Source organism: Psittacula echo, assembly GCF_963264785.1.
Source record: "Psittacula echo genome assembly, chromosome: Z".
Classification (NCBI taxonomy): domain Eukaryota; kingdom Metazoa; phylum Chordata; class Aves; order Psittaciformes; family Psittacidae; genus Psittacula; species Psittacula echo.
Window position 1 is genome coordinate 26,328,964 of NC_137742.1, and position 18,585 is coordinate 26,347,548.

At 40.8% G+C, this 18,585-nt stretch overlaps 1 protein-coding gene across 2 annotated transcripts in view; it reads right to left on the reverse strand.

Moving 5' to 3' along the window:
* Positions 1–16,439, reverse strand: part of SCAMP1 (secretory carrier membrane protein 1) — a 42,478-nt gene extending 26,039 nt beyond the window's left edge. Inside the window, exons 1-2 of one of the 2 annotated variants that reach the window (XM_080638626.1) lie at positions 16,301–16,439; positions 1,199–1,276 (exon numbers count right to left, since the gene is read on the reverse strand). In XM_080638626.1, the coding sequence (XP_080494752.1) occupies positions 1,199–1,276; positions 16,301–16,357 (135 nt within the window). In that variant the 5' untranslated portion in view covers positions 16,358–16,439. The other variant, XM_080638627.1, reaches the window with a different exon arrangement.
* Between the last annotated feature and the right edge of the window lie 2,146 nt (positions 16,440–18,585).

Sequence of the window (18,585 nt, forward strand, 5' to 3'; positions counted from 1 at the left end):
GGAATTGAGTGTACTATCAGCAAGTTCGCTGATGACACTAAGCTGGGAGGAGTGGTTGACACGCCAGAAGGCTGTGCTGCCATCCAGCGAGACCTGGACAGGCTGGAGAGTTGGGCTGTGAAAAATGGGATGAAATATAACAAGGGGAAGTGTAGAGTGTTACATCTGGGTAGGAACAACGCCGGGTTCCATTACAGGTTGGGGAATAACCTATTAGAAAGCAGTGAAGGGGAAAGGGACTTGGGGGTCCTGGTTAATAGGAGGATGATCATGAGCCAGCACTGTGCCCTTGTGGCCAGGAAGGCCAATGGCATCCTGGGGTGTATTAGAAGGGGGGTGGTCAGTAGGTCTAGAGAAGTTCTCCTTCCTCTCTACTCTGCCCTGGTGAGACCACATCTGGAATATTGTGTCCAGTTCTGGGCCCCTCAGTTCAAGAAGGACAGGGAACTGCTGGAGAGAGTCCAACACAGGGCAACAAAGATGATTAAGGGAGTGGAGCATCTTCCTTATGAGGAAAGACTGAGGGAGCTGGGTCTCTTTAGTTTGGAAAAGAGGAGACTGAGGGGTGACCTCATTAATGTTTATAAATATATAAAGGCTGAGTGTCACGAGGATGGAGCCAGGCTCTTCTCGGTGGCAACCAATGGTAAGACGAGGGGTAATGGGCTCAAACTGGAACACAAGAGGTTCCACTTAAATTTGAGAAGAAACTTCTTCTCAGTGAGGGTGATGGAACACTGGAACAGGCTGCCCAGGGGGGTTGTGGAGTCTCCTTCTCTGGAGACATTCAAAACCCGCCTGGATGCCTTCCTGTGTAACCTCATCTAGGTGTCCCTGCTACGGCAGGGGGGATTGGACTAGATGATCTTTTGAGGTCCCTTCCAATTCCTAATGTTCTGTGATTCTGTGAAGAATTCAGAAAAGCAAAAGGACAGACTATCAGAAGTCTTACTCAACAGTTCTGTTTTGCCCCACTTTCTGAGAGCTAGTGTTCCTTAACCAGTCAAAGCTCACTTACATCAACTTACCCATTTAATCCTCCAAACACTTCACGGGACTATCGATCCTTACACATCTTCCATCACCTCTAGCCAGCCCATCACATGTTTCACAATGTCAGTTCAAAACTCTGAAAACAATACTTCACAAATCTTACCTAAAAGTGTTAACAGCTTGATTAATAAATAAATATGCTTACTGTTCTTGAATCAGAAAAAGGATTGTACTCATCTAGCCCTGGAGGAACATTTCTTGTCACTTGTGTAACAGAAGGATCCTAGAAGAGAAAACAGTTAGGTAAATATATGCACAGGTATGTAAGCAACAAGTTAACACTTGTATCATTATATCATATAAAACTCAGCATTTGTTTCACCCTAAAAAAAGGTTTGTTTTCAGTGAAGAAGCCTGTAAACATTCACCTTTTTCTCTGTCTTCAAGATGACATCAGTTTATTCTAAGTTTCTTATAAACCTAGATTAACACCATCTGAAAGAAACTACCTGTGATACATTTGATTTATAAGGAAAAAAGCTCTCAATAGAGAAGGGAACTATCCTATGTTTAACACTGGACACCACAACTATACATCCAAACAGCAAAGCAGAAGAAAAGAGCTTTCTGTAGCTCTTGGTTTTCCCTACCCGGAAAAACCTCCAACATCTTCTGGCACATGAAAAGCATTTCAGAAAAATGAAGTTGAGGAAACAGTGTCCCACAGTACCAAAAGCACCTATCGGTCAGCTTTTACTGAATTGGTAAAATGAAGAAAATAGTATAATTTTTTTCCTCCAGTGAACTACGCAGGCTGTTATGTATAGATCATAGAACCATAGAATAGTTAGGGTTGGAAAGGACTTTAAGACCATCTAGTTCCAACCCCCCTGCCATGAGCAGGGACACCCCACTCTAAACCATGTCACCCAAGGCCTCATCCAACCTGGCCTTGAACACCGCCAAGGATGGAGCATTCACAACCTCCCTGGGCAACCCATTCCAGTGCCTCACCACCCTCATATACCTCACCACCACATATATATATATGTATATATATACACATATATTCTTAATTTCAACAGCCTAGTTCAATATTAGAAAGAAACTGGGGTTGATAAAAACTGGGAAGAAAAAAAATATTTACATTCATATACATTTACATTCATATTTCCTTTAAAACCTGTACATGAAATATTTGTCTAATAAAAAAATAAAGTTATTTAATCTACACTTAAGCAGATATACAATATTAAGATACTGAAAATTAAAATCTAGGTACTTAGAATCTATTACAGTATTAGCTAAGTCTTGAAAGCAGTAACTCAACCTACAGGTGCAGGAACGGGATTTCTTAATGTCTGCTTTTTTCACTACCTTCTCCAGTGGAATGGGGAAGAGAATCATAAGTCAGCTGCCCTGCCTGTGTCCCCTCCCTACCTCTTGCCCAATCCCAGCCTACTCCCAGGGGGAAGCAGAGTGCAAAAAAGAGAAGGCCTTGATGCTGTGCAAGCACACTTCTGTAACAGCTGAAACACTCTGCCTTATCAGCAGTATTTGGTCACAAATCTGAAACATAGAGCCACACAGACTGCTATATAAAAAAAAAATTAACTCCATCCTTGCCAGACCCAGTACACTTATTCTAGCCTTTACATATTAGTGTGAATCGGCAGTGTACAAAATCCTTCAATTTTTTGTTCATGCTTTCAGTGTGGTACCCATTTCACAAATGCTGCCGTATCATTCACTCTTCCACACACAAAAATGCTCAAGTATAGACACACATGAAATTAGTGATAGCTACCCTTGAGCCACTTAGTGGAATAACATGCCTACATTACTGAAATTCAAATAGCACTCAAATAGCAACTACTTTAAGTTAAATTAGCTCCTTTAAAAGTACATTTCAAGAATAAACTTCTTTCTGTAGAGTGCTGTACTAACCAAATAACTCAGCTCAACTGTGTCCATGAAGGACAATAAATGCAATTATTTGAATAACCAGAATATCAGACTCATGAGACAGCCACTGAACAGCAGAAGATTTCCAAAAAGCAGAAAAGAGTGGTTAAATCACATTTAGAAGCGCAATCTATATTTAGAAATAAAATATGCAAACAACAATAAATACCTGATGAAAGAAAGCCTTTTTTCTCTAAATGTTTTAGAGCAGAACGAGAGGCGAGGGGCAGAAGGGGAGGGAAAGTCTCTCAGATCTCTTCACACAGCTATTGTGATATTCTAACACTGACAAATAACAGGAAACATATGCTGAGCCAAACAAGCTGACTACATCAAAAATCTCTAGTACTAGAAATAAGTTGTCTGCTTAAATACATACAGTGAGTACAGTGAGAAGCCCTTTACCAGAAGTCCATCCTATTTTGAATTACAGTTACTATACTTCTGCCGAATACTGCTATTGTTTGCCAAAGCTCTGAAAAAACCCCAAAAACTGAATGACTCAGAGTATATTCAACACCAGCTCCATTTAAGAAAAAATTCATTACCTAAAAAAAAAAACCCCAAACACTGTAATACACAAACTGAACCCCACCATGGCAAGTAGCATTCAAATTTTGCTCTAAGAAAACCTCAGTTACACAGCCTGCACTTAATAGAAGTTCATGGCCTGATCTCTTCCACATTCAGAGAGACTCAGGGAAAAGTAAATGAGAGATCACAAGAAAAGAAGTGTAATCTCATAGCTGAAGGAGGCAAGTATTAGTCTGGAGATAAGTATCTCTCTTATACTCACTCACTGTGATCTTCTCTAATGCTAGAACTATCCTCAGCATGGTAAGAAACAAGCTCTTCATAGTTTGGGTACCCAGGAGTAGGCTGCTAGACTTCAAACTGTACTGAATACGTACAGAGCATTGAACAACTGACACCAACAGGAGCTGCACTTCATACTTCAAAACACTTCTTACAGTATTTCTGAAAGCCTAGACCTGACATCCCAAGGAATACAAAGAATTAATTCGAATCATTTACCTTACACTGACTGCATCTCATTTTAAAAATAGGGCAAATGCCAACTAACTTAAATACAATGAGGCAAAACTGTGTAGCACTCATACTCACTGCTGAATAATAAACCATTGAATTTAGAGTTAATCAGGGTTTGAATAATGAACACATACAATAAATGTTGTGCAGGACCACATACCCAGAGAAAAAGTGGCATTTAAATGAATGCTATCAAATTTCTATGTATCATTACCAGATATATTTTAGTGAGCAAAACTTTTAATATTCTACAAGAATAATTACATCTAGGCTGGCATAACTTATTTTTCCATATTTGATATTCCACTCAGATAATAAAATTAAAATGCACTATTTTTTAGTTTGGGGATGCAGGGGGGGTTAATATTAAGTAGCAGGGGGGGAAAAAAAAGCCACAAAGGCTTTAATAGGTGATAATATACAGACACCAACACAAAGCAGTAGCACAGCTGGAACCACCAAATATCGAGAGACCTCAACTTGCTGCATGATTTCCGTGATTAAAAATCAGGTTATCCTCTGCAAATGCCGAAGATTGGAAATTTTCTGGGACATGCTTTAAATACTCTAAAGTCAGTCACCGAAAGTAGCAACTGAAAAATGTCCAGTCCCCCCTTCAGGCTGAGGAAAGCTATGCTCTGGTGGACCAATACTTCCGCTCAAATTGGAGCTGCCCTTGCACTAACTCCTTGACACAACCTGATTTTCCTCAGCTACCTGGTCAGTTTCAGTTCTTCCTACTTTTGAGTGCTGATCCCTGTAATTCCCATCTTGTCCAGCTCCTTGTTCTCTCCCTCCAATTCACACTTCCTTCTCCAGCTTTATCTCACCCAAACTCCTGCCACTTCAGCCCCTTGAGTTTCTTATCTTTTTATTTAATACTATTAGTGATAGCAACCTCAGAACAGAATTTAAAAACAGGCCAGTATTCATGCCCAGCTACTATAGCTATTGATGTATTTAAGGCACACACATTCACTTCAGATGACATTTTCAAGATCTGAGTTAGTTCAGGAGACTGGAGTTTTAAGAAACCAGCAAAACTTAATTAACGGATTTCCTTCTAAACTATCATTTTAACTGTTTCTTGTAGTCTCTCTCCTATAATGTCAATGTGAAAAGCAAAGATTAGCATCACACTCAGAATCCCTAGGAGTCAGGTTCAAGAAGCATCCCAGTATTAACATCTGAAGAATAGAAAAAAGTCAGTTGGAAAAGAAAAAAAAACAACACCAAAACCATACACAAACAAAACAAAACCAGAAAACACAACACATTTTATCTCACACTGGCAAGAACATCTACAGAACTACTAAAAATGTCTCCTGTGCCAAGTTAACAAATTATGCTCACATCACTCAGATATAGATAAAATTAGCTGAACACCCAGTCATCATCACAGAGGGTGTTCAAACACAATTAATTACAAGTGAGAATGTTTAAAATGGAGCAGAAGAATCCGTTCTATGCAAGTTTTCACAGCTTTCTGAAAAACAAATTAAAGAGAACAGGGACCTCTGTTGTCTAGGAGACCAAAACCAGTGATAAGCTACCAGGTTTCATTAATACACAAGAGATTAGCAAATTAAAGACTGAAGAAGTAGATACATCCATAGTAATTCTTTTTATTACTGTTCACCAGGAATAGGTCCAGCATTGTTCCACCATGACTGATATGCTTTGATAGCATACAGAACCCAGTAATATTCTCTAAAACACCTTTGGTTACATTTACATTGTTAGTTCTGACTGATATAAACAAAGAGAAAGTAGTGAACTAGAACTCTCCCCCTCCAAACTGTTGTCCAAGTTGCTGAAAATTTTTCACTTTTGAGGTACATCCTTTCTTCTATCAAAAAGGCAAAAAGCATTTATCATTTGCACAAATAACATGTAATGAAAGAAAAAAAAAAGGCTAAAAATATAACAGTGATAATATGTGCTTGTGTTTTTTCCCCTAAGTGGAACTAGGTGACATCAGTGCTGTGCACGGAACATTTAATTTACTTCAGTTTTTCTCAGTTTGCTCCCAATGACTAGTAGGGAAGTAAAAGCAACATCTTATTGCAGAGGTCAAGAAACAGAGTTCATAAAGACTCAAGCACTGATTTGTATAGAGATTATAATGGTTTTACAAACATTAGCAATTGAAAACAAGAATTTCAAATAAAAATCACATAACCTAAATAGCACAAAAACAACCTGAAGATGGAAAACAAAGGTAGCTATAAGGAAATAGGATAATAAGGTAAATTTTTAACACTGATTGACAAGAGCAAGTAAGAACAACAACTAAGTATCTTCTCAGACTTGGGTACCCGGAGTATCACACATTAAAAAAATACAACAATCTTGTTGTTTGGAAAAAGCATAAAATTGAAATGCTGCACTTAGAAGTGATTTTTTTTTTTATTTTTTTTTTTTTTAGATTTCCATGGAATTTACAGAACGGCACCAAAAATCTGAATAAACTGGCAGATACACTTGGTTAGCCCTAAGAAAAAGAGACTAAGGAGAAACAATATACTATGAATGCAAAAAAGGATTTTAGAAAGAAGACATTTAATCATTTGTAGTGAATGAAATCAGAAAAATAAAACATGGAAATACTGTATTAATCATGTAGCTCCATAAGATTAGGCTACTAAAGATGACTGTAGAAATCTTTGGTTTTTACCTTAGTTCTGTATTAAGTTCTATGTTAAGAACTCTTAATGAGTAGAGTACTTGAAATCCAAACTGAGAAAACAGTTCTCAGCACAAACCATCTTAGCAGATGAAGTCTCTTTATATTGTCAATTCACCGTACCAATCCTACCACCTCTCTCATCAGTCATTGGCTTACTCCCCTTCAGCTCTGCGACCATACAATCCTTTTTTATCTCAAGATCCCCACAAACAAGTTTATCTGACCTAACTGCTTTACCAGTCACTGACATCAATCAGCCTTCACTTCGCAAATATCTTCAGCATTTTACTGTTCCATAAACACCTAGCTATACATTTTCTCTGTTGCTTTTTGTGCTTGGAGGGAACTTCCCAGAGAGCAAGAGAAGCACAACCCCAACTTTATCCTCCTAACTTCCTTAAAATATCTCTAACTGTATACAGAATAGAAGCAGAAGCCAAAGGTCTACCAGGAGTGAATCCAGACTGGTATATCCACCCTGGGGAAGTCAGGAGATTAGATCCACAAATCTAGAAAAGTCAATCTTAAACAACTAGGATTTCTCATCCCTACTGCTCCTACTAAAAGGCTTTGTTTTCTTTTATGAAAAGGATAAACTTTTTATCTCAAGTTAAGGTCTGTACTGATTATCACAACTTATTCCCAATACTCACTTCATATTAGCCTTTTCTATATATGAGTAACACTAAATGTGCACTTTTCAGTAAGAATTCATCCTGAGGTCTGGGGTTGTTTTGTTTGCTTGGTTGGTTTAATTTGTTCTTTGGTTTTGTTTTGTTTTGTTGTTTAGTTTTTTTTTAATGGTAAGAGTTGTACTTCCTACTCACTGTTGAGTACTTCCTAAGATCACACAACTGGCTCAGAAAATTAAGCAAAAATGCGCAATAAAAAAAATGCCCAAAAGTATGTTGATCTGAGTTTTCTGATTTCTTATCAAACTATCCACTCCACTTTCCATAAATGAGTTCTGGAGAGGAATTAAAGCTATTGCTGTTTCAATTGAAACTCTCCATATAATATATTTTGCTTTCAATATGTCCTCATGAGCGTTTTTGGGGAGAGATTTCTGACAAAGCCTACTTTTTGAGAACAAAACTGGGAGGGGAAAGAAAAAAGAAAAAGTATTTGGCCAGCAATGAGTATCTTTTAAAAAAAATAGCTTTTTTTTCCTCCCTGTTAACTGTTAGGTTTCAGTTTTTTAGATCAGGACCTGATACTTCAAAAAGACAGAAGCCTGCACATGAAGGATGTATTTTTCAGCATCATCACACTACATCCCACCAGATTAAGCCTCTGAAACTGCAATTTGCACATGTTCAGTAAACATTTAATTTAAATCCAACAGCTAAATTCCTCAAAGACTTCCTCCTTTTTCACGCCACAGCTAGGTGCACATGGAAAAGTTAAGTTTCAAGAAACTACTGATGTTTTAATGCAGTGTCAAACCTTGCCGGCTCTTCATACTTAGTTTCCTTCTACATCACCCTGTGCCCAAGAACAAGTCAAGGTACAGAAACTTCACAAAAGGAAGTAAATAGAGATTTCGCGTTTCACTATCCTAATAGTACACTAGCAGTATAAATAGTCTACATTTAAGAGTGTGAAGGAAACCTTATAATATATTCTAAACTATTGTTAAAAACCACTACTACTACTACTACAAAAAAAAAAAATTGTCCTCAAAGCTTACACCTACGGGAATTAGTAACTTATAGGCAAAATAAAGACTATTTAGTACTTCTAATAATAAAAAAATAAAAATCTGAGTAACCACTACAATAGTTCTTTCACAATTTCAAGTTTAACGTCTCATTCGCTGATCAGCCATTTTCCACTCCCCTCACAGAACGATGCTCAAAAAAATTTCACTTTAGCACTGACCAAACAGAATTATTAAATTCTGTTAAATAGTGTAAAAGTAGCCAGCTGTGCTTTCTTATACTTGGCTCTCAAGCAGTGCCTGTTATACACCACAGTATCTCACAGAAGCAAAGCTAAAAAGGTTCTGAGCCACTGAGCAAGACAATTCAATTCCCCACCTCTGAAACAAAAAAGAACTTCAGAGGCTCACAAGGCCAAATATGTCCTTAAGCTTTTAAAGCCTACAGCCACACAAACCCAGAATACCCTAGAAATACAGTCTAGTGTTTTTCATTATGTTATTTCCCATCGAGAGATAGTTCATGCAGTAGTCCTTGGACCAGTCCGCATCGGGCCAGATGTAAAAAATGTACTCTACATGGCAACCAGGGAGAATGGTCCTACCTGGAGCCTCTGGCAGAAAGCTCCAGGGGAGACTCGATCTAGACGCCTCGGCTTTTGGAGTCAGGGATATAGAGGATCTGAGGCCAGCTATACCCTAACTGAAAAAGAGATACTGGCAGCCTATGAAGGGGCTCGAGCTGCTTCAGAAGTGACTGGCACTGAAGCACAGCTCCTCCTGGCACTCTGGTTGCCCGTGCTGAGCTGGATGTTCAAAGGCAGGGTCTCCTCTACACATCATGCAACTGACGCTACATGGAGTAAGTGGGCTGCACTAATTACACAAGAAGCTTGAATAAGGAAATCCCAGTCATCCAGGAATTCTAGAAGTCATCATGGACTGGCCAGAGGGCAAAGATTTTGGAATGTCACCAGAGGAGGAGGTGATGCGTGCTGAAGAGGCCCCACCATATAATAAACCATCCAAAAGTGAAAAGCAGTATGCCTTGTTTACTGAAAGTCCTGTCATACTGTGGGAAAGCATCAGAGATGAAAGGCAGCTGTATGGAGTCCCCATACATTTCTGCGACAAGTTGCAGAAACTGCTGAAGGAGAGGGTGAATCAAGTCAGTTTGCTGCACAGCTGCAGCAGTTTCTAAAAAGGAGAAAAATGACTGCTACTGCTGAACCCAGGACAACCAACAAGTGGATAAAGCTGCTAAGATTGAAGTGGCTCAGATGGACTTAGATTGGCAACATAAAGGTGAATTATTTTGGGCCCAGTGGGCCCATGACACTTCAGGCCATCAGGGCAGAGATGCAACATACAGATGGGCCCGTGATCAAGGGGTGGACTTAACAATGGACACTATTGCCCAGGTTATTCATGAGTGTGAAACATGTGCTGCAATTAAGCAAGCCAAATGGTTAAAGCCTCTTTGGTATGGAGGACAATGGCTGAAGTACAAATATGGGGAGGCCTGGCAGATTGACTATATCACACTCCCACCAACCTGCCAAGGCAAGCGCCATGTGCTTACCATGATGGAAGCAACCACCGGATGGCTGGAAACATGCACCATGCCCCACACCACTGCCCGGAACACTGTCCTGGGCCTTGAGAAACAAATCTTGTGGCGACACGGCACTCCAGAGAGAGCTGAATCAGACAATGGGACTCATTTCTGGAACGACCTTATAGACACTTGGGTCAAAGAGTATGGCCCTGAGTTAGTGTATCACATTTCCTACCATGCACCAGCCTCTGGGAAAATGAAACAGTACAATGGGTTGTTAAAAACTACACTGAAAACAACGGGTGGTGGGACTTTCAAACACTGGGATACACATTTTCCAAAAGCCAAAAACAAAACACGCCAGGCAGAGGTGATGCTTGGCAATGCTGCTCCTGCTGATGCCCATGAAGTCAAGGCTAAAGCAGATGATGCTGAGAAAATCACCAGCACTGTTCAGAAGAATGCTGCTGCTACCAAAGCCAAAGCTGACAAGACTTGCTGATGTGACAAGGCTGGCCAGGAAAGTGGATGACATGATGAAGCAACTACAGAATGCAGAAAAAGACCTGAAGCAAAAGCAGGATGATGCTGAGCAGGATATGATGATGGCAGGCATGGCCTCACAGGCTGCCCAGGAGGCAGAAGACAATGCAAGAAATGCGAAGAACTCTGTGAACAGTTTACTTTCTGTCATTAATGACCTGCTGGACCAGTCAGGGCAACTGGAGACAGAGGACTTGAATAAACTGAATGAAATTGAGGATACCCTAAACAGAGCCAAAGACCAGACAAAAGATAGTGACCTAGACCAGAAGGTGTCTTTTCTTGAGAGAGAAGCCAGGAAGCAAGATGATGCAATACAGGCTTACAACAGGGACATTGAAGAGATCCTGAAGGACACTGGCAACCTGGAAGACATCAAGAAGACGTTGCCATCTGGCTGTTTTAACACCGTGTCCACTGAAAAACCCTAAGGGTGCACTGGGGGTGGGGGGTATTTCCCTGGTGAGTGGTGGAGCCATGTTTTGGCTATGGAGTGCCTTAACACACATGGCCTCTTCCTTCCCCAGATCCAGCTCTTCAACTACCTCAACACTGGGATAATAGTCAGAGAGAAGTCAGGGCCAGTCAGCCTCACCCTGCAATGGAGAGCTGGACATCTAAAAACATATAATCTCCATCTCATAGCTATTCTCAAATATTTCTCCTTCCTCTGCTCTGAAACACGTTGTGTTCCTCTTTGTAACGTTGAATCTCAGCATATAGTGCAGTAATACTACTAATGGCTGTGTGTGCTAACACTTCAACAGAAATCTGGAAAGAAAATGCAACTATAACTGATACTGAGTATCTATTAAAACACCTCAGTTTTAATAGATTACAGTGCAGGTTACAGCACTGATGAAGTATACTCTTGAAGCTAACTACTATGTAGCCCAGCTAAAGGACACTTCCAACACCGTGATGTGCAGCATTAAATTATGCAAGATTTGGAGAAATTTATAGATTTTGAAGACATGAAGGGAAACCAGGTAATAAAGTCAGAAAAATATTTTATGTCCTTGGCTAATTTAAAGCCAGACAACTTAATTGGGTATATTTCATAGTCATATAAAAGAACAAAAACTCAAGTTACACATATAGGCGCACCACCAAACTTTTGAATGCTAAAGTACAAATACTGCAGAAACACTTGATCCTTCAAAAATAATTAACACTTCTCTTTCTTCCTGTAAGTTTCTATCATTTTAACTTCACTTGAGGAAGCAACATGTTAACTGTATAGATTCTGCTGCCAAACAAGGTAGCAGTCATCTGAATCATCAGCTTCAGCATAAAATCTCCAGCCTGCACTTCCTGCCAAACCAGCTAGATTAATTTGTGCTCACTTGAGTCAGATTAAGCGTAATATTCAATTTATAACTGGAATTACCTCTGCAGTAAATTTAAACTCTTAACATATATTTAACTCTACTGACTCAAGTAATCCTGTGACCTCAGTGGGAGCAAGTCAGGTGCCTAACGCCATTTTAGGTATCTCAGAGCATCTCTGACATCCACACAAGAATGGCAGTCATGACAGAACTACAAACAATCCATGTCTTTTTGGAGCAATGACTTGAAACTAATCACAGTTTGGATACATAATCCCACCCAAAGAAACTACTAATATGATTAACATTACATAGATTTGAGGTTTTCATGATTGTGTCCTTCCACACTAAAACTGAGTAAGACATAGGCCACTCTGTTTAAATCTTCATGCATATCATATAGAGGTTTGGCTTTTACCTGAAGGTCACCATTCACATTTAAACAAAAATATATATTATATATTAGTTTTCAGTCCTATCATTAATTTCTATAGTATCAAATACCTGCACCTGCTCAGAGCTCTGAACACATTAGATGAACCAACCCAACAGAATTCATAACAGAACTCAGTTTCTACAGTCACTTATAAGTAACTGTTTCATGTATTTGAATGACTAACTAGCTCTCAAACCTTTTACAGTCTGTCAGCCAAGCCACAAAGGCCTGTGAAATTCATAGCTCTACTTAAAAAAAAGAATTTCTTCTCTTAGTAGTAGTATCATTCACTTATACTAAAAAATAATTTAAAAAAATAACTAAAACCAGAACCAACATATTTTTATTGTGGAAGAACTGTTGAATTGTTTCAGATTATATGAAACTTACACTGGATTTCAAGAGACTGCTGTTTCAGAACCTTTGTAACTGTATCACCACCCAAGATCACAACTATTCCTGATCTTATGACATTTAAAAAAGAAAGAAGAAAAAAGCACAAGGAGACAGCTACATTAGCAATTTCCCTTTGTCATACAAAATTTATTTCTGCTGGTTTAGTCTACTAAAAAAATAACCTGTCAGCACCTTGAGGATGCCCAAAATGCTACAAGCTGGTCAGACTCACCTCATTGTTAAGGACTTGTGCAGTCATCATGCGACTGTTGGCTGGCCGTGGTTAATTTCACTGGGCCTCATCCTGACCCTGAGCTGACTTTCAAGCTTGCGCTAAGATCTGATTCCTCTCTATGGACTTCTCTAGCACTCTAGACTCTCGGATGGATGCAGTTATCATCACTCGATCTGCTCTGTTCACCCTGTGTGGGTGCTCTAGAACTGTTTCTCAGTAATAACTTGACCAAGTGTGAATTCATACTCACAAGCTATGACAACTGCTTCTCAGTGAAAGAAATTAAATAGCTTTCATTATTAGTCTGTTTTCATTTATGATACTTGAGGTCACACCAAATTGGTATTTTTCTCACAAAGCTGCTACATCATATTATAGCAGGATTATCACATCTTCATTTCTATGGTACATGGATGCATTTTCTTCTGCACAACTTTAATATCATCAAAAGCTTTTTAATGTTATGTTACTTACCTTTGTTTCATTAACTCTTGTCTTTCAAACCAAACCATCTCTTGGCTTTGTTGGTACAGCATGCGAAGGACAGCTATTTACAGAGAAATACTATGACTTCAAAAGCATATCGGCCTTTGGGTTCAGTTCAAGTTTTGGTTTTTCATTTTTAAGAGTTAAGTAGCCACCATCTCAAAATCAACAATATTATATAATCAACCTAAGTAAGCTAATATTTGAAACAAGAAATTCTATTTTACAAATTTCGTTACTTCTAGTAGAACCAAGACAGAAACATAATTTTCATAGCAGCCTTCCAGTATCTGAAGGGGGCCTACAAGGATGCTGGGGAGGGACTATTCATCAGGGACTGTAGTGACAGGACAAGGCGTAATGGGTTAAAACCTAAACAGGGGAAGTTTAGATTAGATATAAGGAAGAAATTCTTTACTGAGAGGGTGGTGAGGCGCTGGAATGGGTTGCCCAGGGAGGTTGTGAATGCTCCATCCTTGGCGGTGTTCAAAGCCAGGCTGGATGAGGCCTTGGGTGGCACGGTTTAGTGTGGGGTGTCCCTGCCCATGGCAGGGGGGTTGGAACTACATGATCTTAAGGTCCTTTCCAACCCTAACTATTCTATGATTCTATGAATTTCATTCTAGGTTTTCAAAACAATTAACTACCCAAAATACTAAGCGAACTGTAAGTTTCCACTTTACCTTTATATTCCCAGGGCATATTTATTTGATTCAACATCAAGCAAGAATCTCAGCTGAAATCTTTTTATTAAAATGCATAAGAATAGTTACAGGAAATATCACAAGCAGATCACAGACAACTAGTAAAACCAAAATATTTAAGAAGGATCTATCTTTAGACCCTTGCAACAACTCTTTCATGTGACATGTTCAGTCCCCCCTCTTCTCTGCCATGCTACTTTGTGATTCTACATTAGCACACAAACTGACTTCAAAAGTAAAGAAAACAACTAATCACACCAAACATAAAATTATCAAGCAAAGACAAATAAAAATATGAGTACAATGGAATGAGGTGTTCAGTCAACATAACTTAGGTTGCCAGGGTCCATCTGGTAATCCTGATTCTGTGTATAAGGTATGTTAAAACACATAGTCAGACAAAACTTAAATGCAGACATGCATTCATACTCACTAATTTCAAAGCTGAAAGGAGATGGTAGTCAACATTTGGCTCATATGAGGCCTCTGCCCCTTCAAGTTAAACGTATGGATGAGTAAAGGTATGCAAGATCACTTTTTGTGGACAATGAATGTGACAGAAGTTAGCAAAGATTGAAGGAAATGAAATAAAGCCTCTGAAAAAGTGTACAACTTTCCTAAACTTATTTCTGCAAATAAAAGAAATCCAGAAGCGTGTCTGACAGTGAGATTCAAGTTACAGAGAAGTTCTTGTAGACTCCTTTCATCATGACACATTCTAGATGAGTAGAGCGTGGATTCTGCCTGACAAAAGGCTTTCACTGAAGGGAAACTGGAATAAACGATTTCACTTTAAGCTGTGTCTTCAAATTGGAAGTATGGTTAACGTAGGTCCATAGCTTAGGTCTTAGAAACACTACACGGGACAAGTTACCTGGGCTGATGAGTGATTCAGGAGCAACTATACTTCTTCCAATACCCCTAACTACTCTGTGTATCTATACACAATACATTTTGCTAGACGTTATTTTTGTAACAATTACAAAAAGTGAGGAAAAGCATCACGTGTTTTTGTTGCTGAAGACACATTCTAGAACAATGACACTTTTCCAGTGCTTGGTGCCAAAAGGTATTTAAAAGAACAGTTGGCAGCAACCTCAATGCCAGGGCTGCTGTTCATCCAGAAGGTCATTGCACTGTGTACAATATTGTGCAAAAACACAGTGTCTAGCTTAAGGAATACAATCAACTGAATTTTACGAACATAAAAACTAAACTAATGATTCAGACGTTGCTCCAATTAATAAATGTCAGTAACGCTATGCTTCCAGCAGCTAACTGCACAGAAGTATCCCTGAAATGTGACAGCTCAATTTTTAAAAAGCTTAATTATGCCAGCTGACATCCTAAACTCGCAGCCATATACTATCAGCGCACTTCAAAGTGTCAGCATGAAATAAAATGCGGCAAAAAAAAAAAAGCTCAGTAAAATTATTAAAGTAAGTAGCTTAATAAATTAATCGAGCTGGCTTCAAATAACAAGGAAAGAAAGCATAAAGAAGGGAAGCATCCAAGGAGGTTAGCTCATTTTGACAGCTGAAGCCAGAACAGTGGGTGAAAAAACAATTCTCAGCTGTATGACAAGTCAATAGTGCAAAAACTAAAAGCTAAAACTAAACGCAGTATCCTAAGATGCAGGGTGGAACTTACACCTGGCCATCAGTACCCTGCATGCTTCTGAAATAATGCAAAACCGCAAGTAAGCTTCCTAGGGGCTTGGAGGAGGCTTCGAGAGGAAAACCCGGGCAAATTCACTAAGCTTAACTATTTAGGTCAGTCAAAACGGAGAAAAAAGACCGTATTAGTAACATACACACAACGTTACCGCAAAATCAAGAAACCTGTATTTTTTTTCCGCCAAAATAATGCCTCTGAAACGCAATTTGAGTTAATCTTATCAACAGCAGGAAACGCGCAAACCTGAACTTGTGAAACGGCTCTGCCCGTTTCTAGGGCTTCCGAAGCCACTTCTATCCTACGAGCCCTTCCCGCCACGCTGCTCCAAACCCACGGGGAGCAGCCCCCCTCACCGCTGTCGGCCAGCACCCGCCAGTCCCTCGAGGCCACAGCACGACCGCCGCCGGCCCTTCCCCACTTCCCGCAGCGGGAGCCGCCCCCCCGCACGCCGCGAAGAACGGCCGTGGCCTCTCCCTCCCCCACCCCCCGGGCTGCCTGCAGCTCGGCGCAGCCCGCTCTCCCCCCGCCGCGACACCCAGGAAGGCTCATGTCGCCCGCTCCTCGCCCGCAGCCTCACCTTGAAGGGGTTGTTGAGGTCCGGGTCGGCGAAAGGGTTGCTGTCGAAATCCGACATGGTGGGGGCAGACGGGCGCTGTTATCACTGGGTGGCGGCTCTAGCCCTGCAGCGCCCCCAACACTCGTCGACTCACACGCTGCCCCCCGCCACTGCCGTCGCTACAGTACAGGACCTATCCCGCCCCCCACTACCCACCAGCCACCGGCGCCCGACCTCCTAAAATGGCCGCCCCGGAAGTGAGGTGCAGGGTGGGATGGCCCTACAGGGGAGGAGAGCTTCCACTCCCGGCGCCGAGGGGGCCGGACTGGGGCAGGTCACGGGAAAGTCGGTTCCTGGAACCGAGCCGAGCCGAGCCGAGCCGGGCTGGGCGGAGCGGAGCAGAGCAGAGCAGAGCAGGACGGGGCGGGGCGGCAGGAAGCTTGGGAGGGGCCATACCCAGAGTGAATGAAGGTTGGTGGATTACTGCGGTCGGGGTTGTTGGTTGCTCGTCGCCGCTCCACCTGGGCTGATGGGGAATGATGCGGGCTTTGTTCCGCCACCCTGTGTTATCAGCAGCAGCCGCGGGGGAAGGAGGGCCGGGCGTGAAGAATGCGGGCAGGTCAGGCCCGGCCCGGCCCGGCCCGGCCCGGCGCGACTGGCAGGGGCTTGCGGACGTTTCCCATGGCCATGGCGGGGCGGGATGCCTCACCTCAGAGAGCAGCTCCCGGGCAGGCAGTCCCGTAGTGGCGGTTCGGCCAGTGTGCCCTGACTTGGTGACCGTGTCTCTGTGCCATGTGGACGGTATCCAACAGAGGAGGTGCTAGCACTCTGCTTTCCTTCACCCCTCCCCGACTCAGCCTGTCTCGTATGGACAGTGAAATGATGGCAGAAAGGAAGCCTTTAGACTTGAGGCTTATTTGGTAAAACGCAGACTTACGCTCCTCTTCTGTTGGCATGATAAATAGCTTGCCAAGCACATGGCTTAAGGAGGGCTGTAGGTAGGCTTTGAACCGCGGTCACAAAATCCTGCTTCCATGAGTGGACACATCAAAAGGGCTGCTTGGAAGTGTTAAACTTTTTCAAAAGCTTCCTCAGAAATATTGACACTGCAGTTTGAAGAACGAGGTCCGAATGATGCAAATAAATGGGAGCAGCTGTTTGAAGCACTGAAGAGCCTTTAGTTGAAATCTGAAATGCCATCTACTTGATACCAAACAGTCTATGTTGATGCAACACTGTTAAACCCAGTGAATCCTGACTTGCTTTACATGCTTTTTACATAAATATTTAAATTTTGATTTAAATTAAAAAAAAAAAAAAAAAGGAAAAGTTTCTTAGTCAAGTCAGACAAAAAGAAATTGCTATCAGAGTGAAACTGACCTTGTAACTTTGTGATATTCAAATATGAGTTTGGTTTTTTTTTTTCCCCATGAAATGATCGTAGACTAACACACTGTCCAGGGCTTTTTGAAGGCTGACTCAGCATCTTAACACTTTCATGTATTTAACTGGCTCTACATATATCAGTACTCTTACCCTGACACTGGCAGTCGTTACAACGGTGGCGTTCTGTCAACAAGTCAGGAAAAAGTGTATGTGTACACAAGAACTGATTTTGCACAGATCAGTAAAGAAAGCAGTAATTGTTTCAAGGCTTGTTCTAATTTATGCACAAGTTTCTCAGTTGTTCCTGAAGGACTGTCAGATATAAGATGGCATGAAAATGGGACAAATCATAAAAGTGTAGCTTCTAAACAACAAAACACTCTAAACTTTTTTGCTTCTATGAAGTATAAAACACTTCACACTTCAAAAACACCAAGGCAGCTGTTTTATGATCAACAAAAGAATGTTACACTATTAGTCACAGTAATTCCAATAGCTCACAGTGACAGCAAATAATTTTGTTTTCCAATATTCACCCACGACTCAATATATCATAGCTCAATGGTATGTGTTGATAGTTCAAAAGCTGTGTGCATTGGCCACTGTACTTGCTACTCTTTCAACTGAACAGGAATGAATGACTGCATGCATGAATTAAGGTTTAGCTGAAAAGAGTATCTTTTCCTGTGTGTTGCTGGTGCTTCAAAACATGGGCATCAGAATGTTTATTTGATAATAATTTGTGCACAGTTAAAGGGGAATAATCTGTCATCTCATCTGAGTTTCAAGGCAATAATGAAACTGCATTAGGATGTTTTTGGAAAGGATAATAATTATTTTCTCTTAAATGATAGCACTTTGGTAGTGCATCTTTGCTTGCTACTGAAGGTGCTAACTTTGGGAGGTACCAATTGACTGCA